This window comes from Tupaia chinensis, unplaced genomic scaffold, assembly GCF_000334495.1.
Source record: "Tupaia chinensis unplaced genomic scaffold, TupChi_1.0 Scaffold000101_1, whole genome shotgun sequence".
NCBI classification, from domain to species: domain Eukaryota; kingdom Metazoa; phylum Chordata; class Mammalia; order Scandentia; family Tupaiidae; genus Tupaia; species Tupaia belangeri.
In genome coordinates this window covers 786381-806437 of record NW_006159565.1, presented here as the reverse complement: position 1 = coordinate 806437, position 20057 = coordinate 786381, and the positions used below count along the sequence as shown (strand labels likewise).

Here is a 20057-nt window from a genome sequence, read left to right as displayed (position 1 = left end):
AATCAGATAAGTATTTTTCTATATAAAAAGCATTGCCCCTTTAATGCACAAATGATGACTTGGTCAAACCCATCTTCTTTGACTTCACTCTGAGGATGAAGGTGATGGGGCCCTGATAACTCTGCAGAAACAGTATTAAATTGTTCACTCCTTATTTTGGCTTTGTCAGAAGTCGTTTCATTGAAAGAAACCTCTCCCACTGCCTCAAGGTTTGAGTCTTCAAGTCTGCTCTGTAAATTAGGTTTTCTCTGTACTGGAGGCTCATAAGAATTAGTTTCTGGTTTCAGAAGGAAAGATGCAATGTTAATTGGGTCTTTAAACGATTTAACAATTAATCAATCCATGAAGCCTTAGGAGCCTGGCCCCTCTGGTGTGCTCAATATAACAAGATGCCTTGGGGGATATGGAGTCATCCCAGAAACTAGCTCCTGCCTTTATCACTCTAGCAACCTAGTAAGAAAAACATGACTAAAATGAGGGGTGACAACATTTAACAATGACCTGTGTTATTAATTTACAAGAGGTATCATGGAACCATCTGAAATTTTAGAAGCTTCTTTTCTCAGGGAGAAGACTAAGGCAGAGCCCTCATAAATGAGTCCTCAGTAGTGCAAAGTACACCATCCTATTTTAACTTAGTAAGTGTTGTGAGATATTCAGAGATTTAGTGGGTACTTACTGCATACCTGGCACTGTTCTGGGGGTTGAGAAATAAGCTAATGTATCAGATAGTCATAAGAATATGGCTAAAAGGGACCAGCAGTTAGCGTAATGGCTATGTCGCTGGACTCCCATGTAGTCAACTGTAGTTCGAGTCCTGGACCTGGTGGCTTAAAACTCACATCGAGCGCGTGTGTATACATGCCCAAGATCCCAAGAGGAGAATGGAGGAGAAGGGACTGCAGCATGGCCATCCCCGTTGGGGGAGTGATTTCTTGTTTTCTGTCTCTCTCTCTCTTTCTGGTGAGTGCATGCGCCCTATAACAAAAACCTCTCCAAAAAAAGAGAAAAAAATGATTAAAAAAAATAAAGTAGGGTACAGTACATAGAAAATTCTAGGCCCTAGGAGTCTAGGAGTGCTGTTGATAAGAAGAGGAATAGCATTCTTGTATAAGATGGTAAGGAAACACCAATAAGAGTTATTATTTATTTAGTGTCCAAACTCAGCTAGTTTCCCTGCCAGGATTTTGCAACCTTCACTCAACCCTCACAAGAATCCTTTAAGGTAAATTACACTATGAACAGTTTATAAATTAAGAAAAGTGCAGCTGAGAAGTGAGGTAACTTGGGCCAGCATGGTAGCACAAGCAGGAAAGTATGATGCTCTGTAAGAGTGGCCCATGTGGGAAGGTTCACATTCAGAAACCTTCCCGTGTATGCCAGACATGCATGTGCCTATGATCTGGGGTTTGCTGAGGCTGGGGCTGAATTTCTGCATGAAGACCTTGTTGGGGGTGCTCTCTCTCTCTCTTTCTCATTCATAGTGTAAATAAATAAATTTAAAAAAAATATGAACAAAAAATAAGTGAGATAAACCCCCCCCAATGTTACACAATTAGTAAGAGATGGGCAGGGAATGCCAACCAGGTGGTCTCCATGGGTGGCACCTCTATTAGCTAGAAGCCTCTCCAACCAGGCTCAAATAGGGATGAAGTTTAGTGCTAAAGTACTAAATATGAAGCAAACATGAAAATAAGCCAATGGAGAGTCTGTTTTTGGAAAGCTCACTTCTAATGCTCCTAATTTCTATATTTAACAAAGTAGCTTTTAACTGAAGTGGAGAGGCCAGAGGGAAGCAGGCTTTCAGGCTTTTGAAGGACACTGTTTAGCCATAAGTACCTCTCAGTCTGTTATGCAATATGAGATTCTTTTTTCTTGCTTTTTTTCTTTTTTGTCATCTGAGTAAATCATGGAAATGTTACTGAGTTTGATGTGAAAGTTCTCTGAGAAGCACAAAATGCCCTGCAATTGTGGTTATTATTATCATTACTATTGTCATTACTGATGCTGTACAGTCAAGAACTCTTTGTATCTAAAGATACACCAGGATGGAACCTATAACTTTCCCAATTCATTCAGATTTGGAAGAGTAGAGCGTTTATTACATTAACAATTCACATGGAACAACTGTCTTCCAAATAATTTCTGTAACCAGTTATTCCCTAAACTGGTCTGAATCATAAATCTGCAAATATTTCTATATTTAGAGATGAGGTGTTTTACCATTACAGAAAGCCTATTATTTTATACATACAGCAACATTTGCTGAAAAATGTATTTTACTTAGAGGAAATCAAATAAGCAAATAGTAGAGAAGATATGTAAATCAGTAGAACATAAAACTTGTGCAGAATAGAAAGAATGTGCTGTATTGGAAGTATGCAATTTGGCTTCTGCTGACAGAGTCTTTATGAACTACTTGCACTTATTTATCTGATACCAATGATGGGTGACCTAAGAGTTCTCAAAGGGAGTTTTGAAAATGTGAATAGCACAGCGGATTATATGAATTCACTAGTCATGTCCTAAGTAACATTAAAAAAAAAAAAAGAAAAAAAAAAGCAATGTTCAACCCAGGAAGGAAGGATAACAGACACAGGAGCAGAGCTGGACAAAGGCCTGGGCACTGAGAGAGCAACCTGAGTGTGTTTATTCACTAGGGGCCAGTGAGGAGTAGAGATTCCAGGGGCATGTGAGCATCAAAGGTAAGAAGGGGAATCAGAAGAAATTAACTTAGTCATTTATGCATTCAGCCAACCAACATATATTTATTGAGGACCTGTTGTGTACCAAACACTATGTCAGGCACTGATATCCAGGTGCTTCTAAGCCTGGAGGGTAAGGAATCAAGAAAACAGGCTCCTCTACCCTAATGTGATCAGCACTAGGAGGGATTATTAACCAGGTGCTGGGAAGAATCATAGAAGGCGCCTTGATGTCCAAATGGCAGGAAATGATCCTGCACCTAGGTCCTAAAGAATGCCCATGTAGAAGCCCTTCAGGAGAAGCCAGGCCATGGAGGTGGCAGATGGATGAGGCACACCTGGACGGAGAATTGAGGACATAGGAAAGGCAGACACAGCCCAAGGTTCATAGGCTCCAATGCCTGAAGGCTCGGTGGGTGTGGGCAAGACTCTGGTCTCCACAGGCTCATTTACAAAGCTGAAGAACCATCTAAACAGCAACTGTGAGGCTGTAGCACTGAGGCCCTCAGCTGATCCTCTAGGGCCATAGAGGCTCCTGTCATTTCAGGAATAACTAGGATGAACTTTGCTCCTAATAGGTGACTAACCTCTAAAGAGAACTAGGAGTCATCTTGTAAAGAGGCAGAATGGAAGGTGGAATGGGATTTTTTTCAAGTACTGAAGGTATAACAGGACTTTCTGAACTGGCTGCTACACATAATTATCCTTTAAAATCACACAAATAGGGGCTAGAGGAAAGCTGTTCATTCACTTATTTATGCATACATGCATGCAACAAATCTAGATGGTCATGTACTTAGCTCTTAGTAAGGTTTTTTGTTTTTGTCTCTGTTTTTTTTTTTTTTTTTCTTTCCATTTTAATCCTCTCTGCTGGAGTCAAAGGATTCAAAGAAAAGTGAGACATGGCCCTTGCACTTAAAGTGTGCAAATTCTATTTTTAGGGAATGCTTTTTTCCTATAGAATCCCTTCTGTATCAACATGGGCAGAGTCCAGTAAGAAAAATCTTTCAAAATTGCCTTTTTCTAATGGCCCAGCATGCCAACTGTTAGTCAGGGATGGATGAGCAGGCATATACCACCAGAGCTAGCTGCTGTCCTGACAACTGCTCTGTTTTGATTCTTCATTTTCGGCCTTTATTTTTGTACTCATGTGCTCAGACTATCTGAGAGGGCACAATTTTTAAAAAGCAAATAAATACATGTCAAAAAATAAAATTTGTCAGCAGGCATTTTAGTTTCCTGCTTTATGAACAGAGGGAGAGAAAGAGAGCAAAGATAGAGGAAATCGATGGTTTCCCACCTGGGCACTCAGGGCCCCCAGGAAGGTCTAGATTGGAAGTAATGGGCAGTTGCTTGCTATTTTCAGGATTTCAAAAGACTTAGTGGAAAGTATCTATTTACCCACAGAGAGGCAACTGGGACTAACTTCAACTTTAAATCCAATTGGCTTTCATGAGAATGGGCTCACCTCAGTGGCCTGACCCTGACATTTCTCCCTGATCTGAAGTTCTGATGGGCATTAAGTGGAAAAACGAACTTATGGTTACTTAAGTGTGGTGATAAACAGAACCTATCACAGTATGTTATCAATGGAGGAAGTAAGACAAAAGGAGATCAATGGTGACAAAAGCCAATAATCAAACCATCTATATCAAGGATAAAATGTTCTAATTTTGAAGTTTTGAAAAAACTCCAAAAATATCCTAAAATCTCAAAAAACTATGTAGTATAGTGTGCTGGCCTGTGACCACTGACTTGGGGTACAATGTGGGAATCACCCATGTTAAATGACAGTCACTTAGAGAAGGACTAGCTGGAAACTGTAGTGCAGATAATTAGGAGCTGGGAGCTGGTTAATACCAATATCATAGTACTCACATCACTTCTAGCCGAGCCATCCTGGAATCATTCCCGCCTTCAGATATAATTTCACAGGTGTAGTCTCCGATGTCTCCTGACCACGTCTGGCTAATGAGGAGAGAACCGTCCTTCTCCACCACAATTCTAGAACTGCTAGATGGGGTGATGACCAAATTGTCCTTCTTCCAAACATAGCTGTAGGCCAAGCAAAGAGTGTTGAGCTACAAAACCTACAGGAATAGGCTCACTGGTCATTCTTGTCTGTTAACAAGTAGGCAACTTGACCAATAGACTTGTAATTACACTAAAAAACCACTAAATTGTGCTCTTTAAAAGGGTGAATTTTATGGACTGTGGGATGTGAATTATTACTAAAAAAATAAACTAATAATAATACTGGTAATACTATAAATATACATGTTGAAATTAAAACAGGACAATGAAGATCACTGGAAATATCTGTTTGGTTTTGTGTTTTAGAGACAGGCAAGGGTAGGATTTGGGTATGTGTGAAGAACCATTCACATTTCTGTCACTAAAACTGCAGCTAACATTTCTGTCCCAGGAATGTTCCTGGAGGACAAGAATGTTGTTTATATAGGAGGTAACAACTGTTTAAAAATCAAGTTGAGTGGAATTACTCAACTCCTATAAACGGATAAAACACATCCTTTAAATATAATCATTCTGGCAGATTTTTCTTAAAACTGCATCTAGGGCCAGCAGGTGGCATGGTGGTTAAGGCACTGGTATCCCACAAGGTCAACTGCAGTTTGAGTCCTGAATCTGGTGGCTTGAAAAAATCATGCTGGGTGCTGTGTGTAAGTGCCCAAAAATTCCAGAAGGATGGAAAAGAAGGGATTGTAGTGTGGCCATTCCCCAAGAGGAGTGATTTCTCACTTTTGCTCTCACTGTCTGTCTGGTGAATACATGTGCCCTATGGCAGAAACTTTAAAATGAACAAATAAACAGATAAAAAAATGCATTTCTGGCACAGCCATAGTAGTATGTACTGGTAGACACTGCTACTCTGCAGGCTAAGGTCACATGTGAGCCCTGGGTTTGATTCCCAGTCTACCCTAAAGGCTGGGTGGACCTGTAGTCCCAGGTACTCAGGAGACTGAAGTAGAATGACTACAACATAACAAAAGCCTAACTTGAAAAAATACATTTCTTTCTAATTTAATCTTTATGGTGATTTTAGCACAGTTTTCCTTCAAATATAGTCAATTAAGAGCTTATCCAGGGCTAGCCCATGCTGTGGTGGTTAAGGTGGCTGGATCTCACATGGTTGACTGTGTGGTTCAAGTCTGGACCTGGTGGCTTGAAAAACATGCTGGGCACATGTGAGTGCATGCCCAAAATCCTGAAAGGAGAAATGAAAGAGAAGCGATTGTGGGTCAATCCCCCATGGGTGGCGCATTCTCACTTTCCTCTTTCCTCTATTTCTCTCTGGCAATCGCATATACCTTTGGCGAATTAAAAAATAAAAAAAGCTTATCTAGTTTTTAGATGTTGGTGGCCATTACTCACTGCTAGATGAGACAGAAATGCTATTTTTCAAAATAATTTTATCAGGTTTTCGTAAGGTACCCAGTCCTTTTTTTTTTTTTGGAGAGCTTTTCGCTATAGGGCGCGTGCGCTTGCCAGACAGACAGAGAGAGACATAGAGACAGAAAGCCGAGAAATCACCCCCCAGGAGAGATGGTCACGTGGTCATGCCGCAATCCCTTCTCCTCCATTCTCCTCTCGGGATCTTGGGCACGCACGCACACACGCCCGGCGTGAGTTTTAAGCCACCGGCTCCGGGATGCGAACCGTGGTCAACTACGTGGGAGTCCAGTGACATAGCCATTACGCTAACTGCTGGTTCCCAAGGTACCCAGTTCTTAAAGCCTTCATATTCATAGAGTATAGACATTTATAGACTACTGATCTGAAATTACCCTAAGACAGAACAAGGAGAAAGTGGATAGATTGCTCTGGAGCCCAGAATTCAGCTTTGATTCACTTGAGACCTGATAGCCTCAGGCAGAGAAACTCTGGGACAAGAGGCACCCCAAGAGTGAACAACCTAGTTCCTGCTCAGGGAGGAGTTTCCAATATAATCATATTTAAGCAGCTACAAGAAAACTTCAAAAATCCAAGGGATTTTTTCTTGAGCTCTCAGAATAACAGAAAACCAGACATTTGTTCTTTAAAATCATACTCCAAATCATTTAGAAATAAATAAGTTCCTTTTCCAGACACAATGACTGTCTCTAATACAGACCCCTAGGATCCTTTAGGTAATCTTTAACTTGCTAGTTTTTGTTGTTCATTTTGTTTTGCATTCAGCATTACTGTAACTAAACAAAACTTGGTTTTTGAGCATTAGGGAACTCTGGAAAGCCAGGTGGAGATATGGGAATTTATGACTTGCCAAACACCTGTCCCAAAAGAGAAGGGAACTGCTTAGTCTCTGAATCCAGTTAATAATGTATGTATCAACAGCCATTCCAACTCTACTCAGCGTGAAGAGGGTTGTAGAAGACAAGAATGCATCCTGGGTCTACCCATTTGGCTACTGCATGCCCTTAGAGTCAAGGCCAGGATGAAAATGTTATGATGACCAGATCTTTCTTTCTTAATTTATTTTCAAGGCTGATTCTGAAAACTGAAACCTATTCTGAAAGTGGCTTCCTCTCTGGACGAAGTTCACCATTGATAGCCAACCACCTGTCTGCTGCCATGCATTTACCTGCAGTGTCGTATTTTTCATCATTACCTTCTGGGTCTGAATTCAAAGACAGGATGTACAATTCCTTTAGGGAATCTAAGGCATCTAGGTCCCTTATTTACATGCATTTTCTGCTAAGTGCTTTAGAGAACTGTGGTTGCTTTTCTTCTATGTGAGGCAGGTCTCCCTCATTCCCCATTTCAAAATGAAACTATCCTTGGAGCAGAGAAAACCCCTCTTGAGTATTATATAGCCCCTGTGTAAACACAGCTGAAATCCTATTCGATCCCTCTGGATTTTTCTCTCATTAAGTATCAGCCTCTGACAAGTACGTTTTACAGATAGTGTATTAACCTTGGCAGAAAAATCATGAAAAGCTGTATTGAAGTCATGAAGTGGAACATTGCTCACTGTAAATAATACATAAGGCTGGAGTGGAAAATGGGATTTGTATGATTAATGATGGAGTCCATGACTGTAAGATGCCGTAATCAGGGATCTGCAGCTGAAATCAAGTTCCCCAAATTCTTCTTTCTCATCTAAACTTCACTTCATAAGCTCACAGAATATGAATAAGATCCAAAGCATTGTAATTGAGCTGACCGGAGAGAAATCCGGGGGTCATGAGTGGCCCCACAGTGCAGCATGGCTGTGGTCCCCTTAATCACCACACGGTCCTCGGGTGGCTGAACGATGGATGTTCGATCTGTAAAAACACAAGCCACAACTCAGATAAAATTATAAGTTTGAGAGTTTCTGCCCTTAGGGGGATAATGAATTGGTCATCTGACATCAAAACCTCCAAGTTTTCTCTTATCTTGGCAAAATGAGTGCAAATGGAAGCACTCAGAAACACTCAGGGAATTGAGAACAAGCCTTTCTACACTGTGGCAAAGTCAAACACCCTGTCCCTCCTAGGTCAAATTTAACCTCAAACACTCCAGAATAAAATGAGAATAGAAGATCATATGCAAATGTTTATTAGGTTCTATACTCTCGGTTAAAATCCAGATTGTTTCCTAAGATAATCACCATTCTAATACTTTCTAATGTTCGCAGAACACTGGGTGACTTTGCAAAGTGCTTTCATTAATATTGTATAATTTACTCCTTGCAGCAATCTTGTGGGGGTTGTAATATCACTATGCCTAGTTTTCAGGAATGAAAATAGATACTCAGAAATACAGTTACTTGCTTACCACCACCGACCTGGAAAGGGGTAGGGACTGGTGCCCAGACCTATAGCGGCCACACTCTAAAGCTACCCTGCAGGCAGCCATGTGATTGTGCCCTCTCACTGCACACATCTCTGAGGTGGATACTACTCTGAAGCCACAGAGTCTAGATCTCAGAAGTCACAAGACTAAGTTCATGGCCCAGCTTGCCTGCTCGCCATCGAGTCATTCAGAAAAGTACCTCTTTGCCTTCATTTTCCTGTCACTAAGAGCTGTGCAGGTTAAAGTAGGTAAAGTATGTGAAAATACCTAGTAGACCGCCATAGTATTACACCAGTCAATCTAGTGTTAGAATTTTGAATCTCATCAGATTCACAAAATCTTCTTGTAAATGATCTATAAAAATTTAGACATCAATTTGACACAAACTTTTAAATGTACAGTTAGTTTTTAAGGACACATGATGAAATCAGAAGTGGCTGATGAAGTCAACCACCAAATAGATTAAAACCTCTTTTTGAATACTTGACAGTATTGTGAAAAATGTAGATTAATTACTTTGAAACTTATGATATTTTTAGAACACTAATAAATTAGAAAGGGTCATTTATCAATGTGGACACCAACTATATTATAGAAGATGCTAAACAAATATGAAATGAAGCACTATAATTCAGCTTTTTTAAAGGATGGCATCATTACATATTATTAATTCAAGCAAGTTAAATTTTTCTCTACTCATATAGATAACAAAATGGAAATCTACTAGTGCTTATTGTCTTTTCCATTTTTAAACAATTTTTAGCAATATAGTTTTGGATGAAGCAGAGGAAAAAGCACACTGGCAACTGAAGGTTAAAAAGCAGGAGGAAAGTAGATATTTGGTACTCTACTCCTTATGTTCCAGAAAACAATTTATTCTGCATTTCAGAAACTCATATTATTGTTAGGATAAGAATAGAAAATGCTGGAGAAACAATAAAGATTTTTCTCTAGTTCACTCCTAATATATGAGACATTGTATTTATTATATGAGAAGGGCTTTAATTGATCATAATGATAGAGTAGAAAATATTTACTTCTGGGACCAGCAGTTAGTGTAATGGTTATATCGCTGAACTCCCATGTAGTCGACCGCGGTTTGAGTTCCGGACCTGATGGCTTAAACTCATGTCAGGTGCGTGTGCATGCATGCCCAAGATCCCGAGAGAGGAATGGAGGAGAAGGAATTGCTGTGTGGCCATCATCCCTTGGGGATGATTTCTCACTTTCTGTCTCTCAGTCTCTCTCTGTCTTTCTGGCAAGTGCACATACCCTATAGCAAAAAACTTTCCAAAAAAAAAAAAAAGAAAGAAAATATTTACTTTATTTAAAATCTTCATTCTGTATTTAATTTTTCTTCTCTATGAAAGAGGATTTTCTTATAAAATGCTTATAAAATTAACCAACACACTAGTTTTATTAGTTGAGCCTGTTTGGATATAGTTCTACTCTACTAACTTAAAAAAGTCAACCTTTTATCTCTCCTGAAACATCCCCATTAAATCTTTGAATACATTTTTTAATTATTCTTTTAGAAACTGAAAAATTAATTACTTGACAGATTTCTATAAATTAGTTGTAAAAATAATCATTCTCTTTTGATTAAATTAGAAAGTCCAAGGGCATATTGACATCCCCCAAGCACAGATGACATGATTAAACTATGATTAATGGAAAGCTGTAGTTCTTACTCCACACAGTCAGTGTTGCAGATGCATTCAGGGATCCCTCTGTGTTGGCTGCAAAGCAGGTATAGTTGCCAGCATCCTGGATGAAGACAGGACTTATCTGTAAACCCCCAGATTCAAGAAGCATGAATCTAGGAATCTGGACAGAGCCACTGGCCAAAATGTGGTTTCCTGAAGAAGGTTAGAGAAAGCAGAAATGTTAGAGCCATCACATAGAAAGAAAAGATGGTAATAGAGTCACAATCAACATAATAACTTAAAGTAATTAGAATAAGGTGAAGACTTTATATATGAGAATAATCAAGGCAGTTTCCTATAGTATTATTTATGATACAAAAAAAAACCAAGAAAATCCTAATTGTCAATTACTGAGAGAGTGGGTTAAACAAATTATGATCTATGTATGTGATTGTTATCTTTGGGTGAATGGTTTTTTTATTGATTTTTAAAAATATTTATGTGCATTTACATTTCTTTTTCTACAAAGCTTTTATTACATTCAAAATTGGGAAAGATGAAGAAAGAAAATACAAAAAATAATAGAAAAAAATCCACCCTCTTTTTTAGATCTGTGGTTTCCCAGATCTTCATGTTATAACCTAGTCTGAGTGCATGAATCGCATCTTTGAGAGCTGAGAAGCCATCATGCGGTCTTCTGCTGGTATGGAAAAAATATCATTTGAAGCTTCACCAGATAAAATCCACCAAACATGACTGGTAAACCTATGTGAGTCAATACAATTCAGCATAGAGTTAAGGATGAACTTTGCGCCACTGTCCATTTAGTGTAGCATGTGCCTAACTTGTAGAAGGAGCTGTGGGAACTACAAATGTAGCCACTCTTAATAAGAACTGAAAATACAATTTGAACTGAGGTACACCTGCTAAACTGGGGAGGACATTTTTAAAAAGGACATAATCTTAACTTTGAATATTTTAAGAAAGAACTTTCTCATTTCACAATGTGAAAAATGAGTCCTAGCAGAATGACTTCAAAACCAAAACAATATTTTAAGGAGCCATGGAACACCGAAGGCACGGCCTAAAGAGCTTTGGTAGAGTATAACATTGCACAATTATTTTCTCTAGTGTTTCCTTTGCTAGAAGGCAAGGATCTTGTCTGTCCTGCTCATCCTTGTACCCCTGGCACCTAGCATCTGGTAGACATTCAGTAAATGGTTATTTAATCTTTACAGAGTTAATGAATAGATGGATGAGAGTGAGGATAAATAAAACACAATCATTTGCCTGATGAGTACATTTTCTAAATTAGCCATGCTGTCTTAGAAAGCAGAAGGCATCTACCTCTCTTCCATGTGATAGCAGGTTTGGGAGCTCCAGACACCTCACACCTTAGAATGGCTGTCATTCCGTCGGTAACTGTGGTGTCCCCTGGACGTTGGGTGAAAGCTGGAGCTATATCTGAGTAGAGAAGTTTAACAAGGAAGTGATCAGTGCATTGCCTTTCCAAGATGCACAAGTAAGGCTGGAGGAGTATTCCATATGGATTTTAGAGAACCAATCACAGAGATAACTATAGCAACAAAATATGAAACCTTTCAAGAGTGACTACAACCCTCCATTACTTGTCTCCTAGGAATTACCTATCTTTGGTTACAATCTAAAGAGAAAATAAAATCTCATGATGTAATGGTTACAAAAGTGGGAAAAAGCAAGGGACCAGGAAGAAAAATTTTAGAAAAATGCTTAAGAGAGACAGACATTTATTTAGATTAATCAAACAATCTGCTTTTGTTCTTTAAATAACAGAAAAATCTGATTTGAATACAAAATGTCATCAAGATGACACTTTCATACTTTCTAGGATCCATTCTGAAAATTAAAATAACCAGGTTTTGATCAGCTACAGTGGCATGGCAGTATCTGCTCTGTAACATCAAAGCCATATGGGGAGATCCTGAATTTGTGTCTTGAGGTCTCCTTGTGCACATCCTGTCTGGTCAAAGTTAGGGATGGATTACAGCATGAAGACCCTGTTGAGGTGCCTCTCTCTCACAGAACAAATTAAAACTTAAAAAATATATTTAACAAGGTTTTAAAGAACATAAATAACATCAATTTCTAAGAAGTACCATGGGGCTCAAGTGTTGGGATTTTTCCTTATTCAAGGGAAACTGTAAGGATCTCCAGCAGCCTTGATTCAGACCCACGAAATATGTAAGTAGATAAGTTTGATTTCAGCAAGTTTGACTACCACTCTGACAACTATTAAAACAATAGTCATTTGGGGGACCAGCAGTTAGTGTAATGGCTATGTCGCTGGACTCCCAAGTAGTCGACCGCGGTTCGCATCCTGGACCTGGTGGCTTAAAACTCACGCCGGGCGCGTGTGCATGCGTGCCCAAGATCCCGAGAGGAGAATAGAGAAGGGATTGTGGCGTGGCCATCCCCCATGGGGGGGGGGTGATTTCTTGCTTTCTGTCTCTCTGTCTCTCTCTCTCTCTCTCTCTGTCTGGTGAGCGCATGCGCCCTATAGCGAAAACCTCTCCATAAATAAATAAATAAATAAATAAATAGTCGCATGGAAGTTAAGGCAGTTGGATCCCACATGGATGACTGCAGATTCATGTCCTGGAGCTAGTGACATTAAAAACTGTCTCTCTCTGGCAAGTGCGTGCTCCCTGTAGCAAAAAAAAACACCTTACTTTCAAAAGGGGGGGGGGCAATCCCTATACAACAGTAATCCACATCTCCCAAATTGTATGTGAGGGCCCCTAGAAGAAATGGGTGGGACTCAAGGAAACTGAAGGACACATGCCTGCTTCTCCCTTCACCTGGCAGGGATCCTAAAAATCAAAGAAAGGCCTAGTGACATCATCTCCAAAGCACCTCCCAAAAATGGTCTTTATTTTCCACCTCAAGTGTGATCACCTGGGTCTCCAAACTTGCCTAGGTGGTACAGGGGCCTAATGGTCTTTTTGCTTCTGCTTTTGCCCCATGCTCCAAACTATACCAGCCTTCAGAATACCTTTGAAAGTTATAAATGACAGTATGGCCCTATCCAGATCAAAGCTCCTAAGGGTCTCCCCTCTCTTTACTCATTGGCCCTCTTGCCTTTGCATATCTTTCCTAGGCATTACCTGCCATAGCAGCTTTGTCCACCATCAGGCTCCAGCCTACCTGCCTTCATTCACCTGAACATACACTAAGTATTCTCTCTCCAAGTCACTTGCACTTCCTTCTACCTCCACCCCTGTGACATGCACACCCCCAAGATTTCACATACTGGCTCCTCTGGGCTCTGCTGTCATCTCAGAGAGACCCTCCCTGACTGCCCATATAACAGATACTCACTTAATCACTGTCAAGTCGCTTGTTCCCTTCCTCCAATACTCAGACTAGCTAAAGCCATCTTGTCCTCTACTGTATTTCTCTTTCCCCCTTGGCCCCTTGTCCTGGAAACAGGGATCCTCGCCTGTCTTCCTTACATTTATGCACAGAGTCTGATCCACAGTGTCCAACACAGATATTTGTTAGGTGAGTAACCATTTATCTTTTACACATAACAATATCCTTTCATTAAAGGTATTTTAGAGCCAGCTGGTAGCATAGTGGTTAAGGCAGATGGATCCCACATGGCCGATCACACTGTTCAAGTCCCATACCTGGCTTGAAAAACATTCCGTGAGTGTGTGTGTGTGTGTGTGTGTGTGTGTGTGCCTAAAAAAGCAGGGAGAGATTGAGGAGAAGGCATTTGCGGGGTGACTATTCCCCATGGAGAACACTGTCTCATTTCCCCTCTCTCTGTCTCTCTCTAGCAAGTGTATGCACTCTCTGGCACAACTTTTTTAAAGGTATTTTAATTTGAAAAAAAAATCATAAACTGCACTTGCAAAACAGATAACAGCATTATCATGATCATACATTTATTTTTGTCAGTCACCAATTGCCATAACTAGTGTAAATAGCATTTTCATTTACATATCTAATCTGAGTCTCACAAAAACTCTGTAAATTGGGCTGGGTTGGTTCTGTTTTAACAGATGAGGCTGTGAGAAATAAAGTGACATACGATAGGTCACCTTATCTTCTAAGTCCTAGATCTCTCACTAGAGCAGGTGTGGTAAACTACCACCCATTTACCAAATCCAGTTCGCTGCCTTTTTCTTTTTCTTTTCCTTTTCTAGAGATATGTATGCTTGCCACAGAGAGAGAGAGAGAGTGAGAAAGAGACAGAGGCATGCACGACCCCCCCCCCTCGATGGGGCATAATCACATCACAATCCTATTTCTTCCATTTCTCTACCCCATCAGTATTTGGGGCATGCACACACACATGCCTGATATGTTTTCAAGTCATCAGCCCAGGATTCAGACCATGACTGGTCGTGTGAAATCCAGCTTCATATGAACAGTGCTTAACTACTGTGCTAGAAGGCCAGCCAGAGCCTATTGCCTATTTTTGTAAAAAACATCTTATTGGAACACAGTTACTCTCATTCCTTATGAATATTCTGTGGCAGTTTTTACACTACTACAGCAGAGTGGAGTAGTTCTGACAGAGGTCATGTCCCTCAAAGCCTAAAACATTTATTATTAGTACTTTATAGAAAATGCTTATTAACACCTTCACCAGAACATTATGGACCATGATAATAAGGTAGGCTTTAAATAATTCTAATTGATCAAAACTCAATTTCTTGCTAAAGTAACCAACATTATTTTTATTGCTTGAAACAGTATTGGTTTCCTATGCTCCAAAATGGAAGACAAATTTGACCCTTGGGCAAGGTTCAAGGAAGTGACCCCTAGTTTTCCAAAATATGCATATGGATCTTTAAATACTGTGTTAGCCTTTTCACAGGCTCTGGCTGATAAAAGCTAGTGGTCATATACACAATGGCATTGATATTTCTCAAATAGTTCTCATACCTGAGATATCAGCATTTTGCTTCCAAAAGGGCAAACATGAAAGGTACAATTCCATAGTCACTAAATTCTACTTCATTTTAGAAGAACAATATTACAGCTATGCTGAATTAAAAATAAAACCCATGGATATAATGAAAACCTTTACTTTTATTTTATTTTTCAAAGACTGAGTGCCCAAGTATTTCTGTTAATGGGATAATAAAAGAAACTTACACAAGAACTATAATTGTTCAATAAAACTAAAATAGAGAATGAATATTAAAAAATAGAAAAAAGATCAAAAGATTAGGATTGAGTCATTTTCTCAATAGTCCAGAAAAATAGCGCATTTCTCCCCCTACTTTTCCTTAAGAAAGAGAAGGGCTCAGTGCTGGAAAAATGAAGAGTACATAAGATTATAGAGGGCACCAGGAAACAACTGTGTGTCTTCACTGCTCCTGGGCTTCAGCAGAGCTTCCCTATGGACTGAATAAATAGGTTAAGGTGTGTCTGAGGTAGGCTTCTTTCAGCCAAACAATTTGGGCCAAATCATCCTGTCCATTTACCGAAAAGCACCGAATAGGTGTTACCATTTATATATGTGTCATGGGAGAATGTTTGGGAAGCTCTGGCCTGAAGTCCTAGCAGGTCTGGCCTTGACGATGGTCAGTACTCACTGGTTACATCCAGGTAGGTATGGGTCTGGATCTCCCCTCCTTCATTACTGGCAAAGCACTGGAATATCCCAGAGTCCTCTGGACACAGTTTCTGAATACGCAGACCTCCGCTTGACAGAACTTTATATCGAGGATTATGGAGCTTATTGATGGAGACAGCATCCTTGTACCAATGAAGGGTGGGAAGAGGGACCCCTGTGTAGAAGTGGAAATAAACAGACATTTAAAAATAATAAATTTCAAAAATTTCTTACATGAAGACTGAGGAAAAAACTGTTTTAAAGGCAAAAATGGCAGTATTTTAATAGGCATGTTTTCTTTTCAGTACTTACCCCATAAGAAGCTATTTTACTCATATAAATAAAAAATGATACAGAGAGGCATTACAGAGGAAGAGGGGAAGCAGACTCTGGATGCTCAGGTTGCAAATCCTTCCACGTTCTACCTTGAATCTGTACCAGTTTGTGTTCTTGTTTGGAAGGAAGTTTCCATCTGTGCTAGACTTCAAGATTCAGACTGAGATTGTAGATCTCCACTGGTCTACAGTGCCTGATTCTGCCAGCACATGAGAGGACTCAGTACAAAGTTAAGAGGGCAGGAGCTAGGATATAGATCAGGTTTTAGGTCTGCCCCTTGCTTACTGTATTACACTGGGAAGAGTACTTTATTTATCTCTGTCTTTATTCCCTCAATATAGGTAAGGAAATAACAATCATGACTTGAAAAGGCTCTGAGGATTACACGTTTGTGCATGTGTGCATGTATGTATATGCACACACACCCCTCATGTGTTGGGTCATCAGAAAAATTATGACATATTTTTCTATTTTTCTACGCAAAACTGCATCATAACTTTTCAGATGACCCAATATGTAGAACTCTTATCCCGAGTACATGGTTAGTGCTCAGTGGACAGAATTTATTAGAGCAACTAACAATGATAAAAATGAATGCCATCTTCTAAACACCCTGTATCGAAGAAGTTGGATTCCACTGATAGTAACAGAATTCTACTGTATTTGTGTAACAATTTATCAGGTTAAGCAAAAAGCATATGAATTGGCTTTGATTACAGTTCAAGGAGACATAAAAGATATTATATCACAGACATAGGAAAAGTTACCTTGATCTCTAAGACATATACAAGTACAGACAGATGAGGATGGGCTGCACGATGGTTCTGTTCTTGTACCTCAAGAGTGGAATGAGCTAAGAATTAGAAGAGTTCAACCAAGAAAACAGAAGATCAGACCAAGGCTTATTGCACAGCACCACCACTCATTGCCACTTCCTTATCTCAATTACAATGAGAATCAAGGCTTGGAATCAAGGAGGCTGGAGTTACACATAGTCTAGCCAGTCCCATCCTGAATGAGGTTGAGGGTTGGCTTTCAGAAGGGCATATGAAGGATAGGAAAAATTGACAGGGGACAGAACCTGGGTTGGAAATGAAAGGGATTGCCTTTAGTCTGAGAGTGTTAGGACTTCTGTTTCTTGTTACTGGTATGATTGTGATCAGTACATTTAACCTGGCATTAATGAATGAATGTTGACATTACCCCTGGAAATGCCTGGGATAAGCCCTGACTGGGGAAATACTAGATTCCTTTTCTTGGTGGTTTGAGGAAGCAGCAATAGTCGGAGGCTACTCCCTTGACACTTTTCCTGGACCCTTTCTGAAGCCAAGAAAGGTCAAGTCCAGCCAAAAAGGGTGAATTGGCTAGAACAGAAAAATTGCTTCTAGAACTAAGCCAAAGTATGCAAGATAACAAAGCCTATAAGTATAATAGGCATGAATTTAGTGGGCCCGTGGTAAGTGAAGAAATATCTAAACTTGATTCTAAATCTCAGAAGGTTCTGTACCTCAGTTTCTCTCAAAATAACATAGATTCAAATGAAAAAAAAATACATCTTGACATGATTCAGTGGAAAGCACACCAAAATCTCTCTATTTAAGATGCTATGTATATAGGTGCAAGATGTCTACTTTAATAAATAAAGATAATGTCCCAGAATATTTCAAGATAATGTATTCTCTGATTCTCTTCGCCTTAATTATGTTTCCTGTCAGTTTTCATTAAATCAGGAAATTTTAAAAAATTCATTTCAAGGTAAAAGCAAAACCAATTCATGTAAAATCTCATAGTGGCAATTATATGATGTAGCTTTCATAAAGAATAACCACTTCATATGCTACTATAGTTGCATTGTCAAAATGAAGAGAAAGCAGTAAATTATATGATGGCAATATAATGCTGAAAGACCTATTCAATATATATTTGTAAGTCTTTACTTAACAAGCAGTTTATTCTATGGAAACATGCACAAAAGAACATTCTCTTGTCAAAGAGAGAGTTTATGATCGTCATTTAAAAAAATTGTTAGTACATAGGGAACTAGAAGTATTTATATTTTGGGGCAATCTAAGGTCATAAACAGATATTATACCCCTGCAATATTGTATACTCTCATTTATAAAAAATAAAAACTCTAAATATCTTATAGCTTCACATTCACTAAGTTGTTGGTCTTAAAAATCTAGCATTTATACAAGAAAGAGAATAATGCAATCACAGTAATAATAACATTTTCATTTAACACTCATATCACTCTTCTCTCACCCCTTTCGCATGCTCCCTTGTAGCTATACTAGTAGAGGTAGAACACAGAAAAATACAAATAGAACGAATCTGTGAATACTAACCATTGTGAATTAACCAGGAGCAAAGAACCATAACTACCAATGAAGCAAGTCCATTGGGCAGGAGGAGCTGTTATACAAAGTACAATGACAGAGAGAAAAAGACTTCAAAATACCACGTATTTTTTTTCAGATATTAAAAATGACATCCACAGAGTTGAACCTACACATAAAATAGTATTTGTTCTAACTTCCAGCTCCTCAACTCTCAGAGAGAAGCAGCATGTCCTGGAAAAAGCACACACTTTGGGAGTTGATGGATTTGAGTTTGGATCCTGTTTCCATTACCGTGTGACCCTAGGTATGTTTCTTACCCAGTATTTAATAAATAGTTCCTACATGCTGGACACTGTGTTGTGATTTTTACAAATATCTCATTTCATCTTTATTGCTCTGTGCCTGAGCAAATTAGTTAACCTTGCTTTCTAAGGCTTCGTTTTCGTATGTGTACAGTGCGATAGTATCTCTCTTAGGGAGCTGCTTCAAAGATTTACAAAATTGGTAGTAATTCTTACATTCTAAGCTCTTAGGGAATTAAGAAAATATACACTCTTAAAATAGATAGGTATAACCCAAAAAGGAAAGATCTTTATTTCTTGACAGTTACCAGAATACAAACATGAGTTTGTTAATGAAATTACCTTGAAAAGCCTCTCTGTTTTAGGGGGCTTTTATGTAATTACCTGTGCTGCCTGACATGAAATGATGACAGCGGGCAGCTGCTAATCAAAGCCTAGGGGGACGAAGGGTGAAGTTACGGAATAGTAATGCAAGAGGTGACCCAAAGCTGAAAAGGAAGAAAAGCAAGACAATTTCCTATTCAGAAAATTTAAAACAATCTGCCTTCCTACAGGGCAGATGTGCTCACTAGTCCCAATCACCTCATGAATGTGAATGAATCTCTGCCCCAAGTCTGGGGGGCATTCCAGGGCATGGAATCAGTCTCTGAAGGGAATCAACAGGACACAGTTGTGCCCTCTCTCTGGGATGAACAGGATAAGACTTTCTATTTTCTTCCTTTGAGTAAATATTATCCCTGTTTTACAGATGAGAAAGCAAAAGTTCAGTAATGTCAAAAATTCCTGTTCAAGGTCACATATCCAGTACCTGAGTTCTACTTCATTCCAGAGTCTGTTCTTAACCATTATACTCAATGTCTTCCTAGGACGATGAAAAGTCTAACCTGGAAAAATGTAATTTTCTTTTTTTTTCTCTCTCTCCCTCTCTCTTTTTATTTGCTACAGGACATGTGTTCACTGGAGAGATATGTGTGTGTGTGTGTGGGGGGGTGGTGGGGGTTGGTAGTGAGAAATTATCCCCAGGCTGCCCACACTACAATCCCTTCTCCTCCATTCTTTTCGCAGGATTTGGGGCATGCATGCACACATGCCCAACACATTTTGCAAACCTCAGGGTTTGGGACTTGAACTATGCAACTGGCCATGTGGGATCCAGCCACCTTAACCTCCCCACCACCTGCTAGCCCAGAAAAATGTCATTTTCATTCCTCCATACCACAGTTTCTTGTCCAACAGACTCTTCACACTCACCCATGGCTCGACAAACGATGTCCACGGTTTCTTCCACTTCAACTAAAATCCGATTCTCAGGTTCAGCA

At 39.4% G+C, this 20057-nt stretch overlaps 1 protein-coding gene across 1 annotated transcript in view; it reads right to left on the bottom strand.

Moving 5' to 3' along the window:
* The window catches only part of SDK1 (sidekick cell adhesion molecule 1), a 731734-nt gene that overhangs the window by 259830 nt on the left and 451847 nt on the right, over positions 1-20057 (bottom strand). The window contains exons 9-14 of the mRNA XM_006143594.1: positions 19990-20057; positions 15739-15933; positions 11495-11611; positions 10193-10360; positions 7888-7990; positions 4584-4760 (exon numbers count right to left, since the gene is read on the bottom strand). Of these exons, the coding sequence (XP_006143656.1) occupies positions 4584-4760; positions 7888-7990; positions 10193-10360; positions 11495-11611; positions 15739-15933; positions 19990-20057 (828 nt within the window). The remainder of the gene's footprint in view (positions 1-4583; positions 4761-7887; positions 7991-10192; positions 10361-11494; positions 11612-15738; positions 15934-19989) is intronic.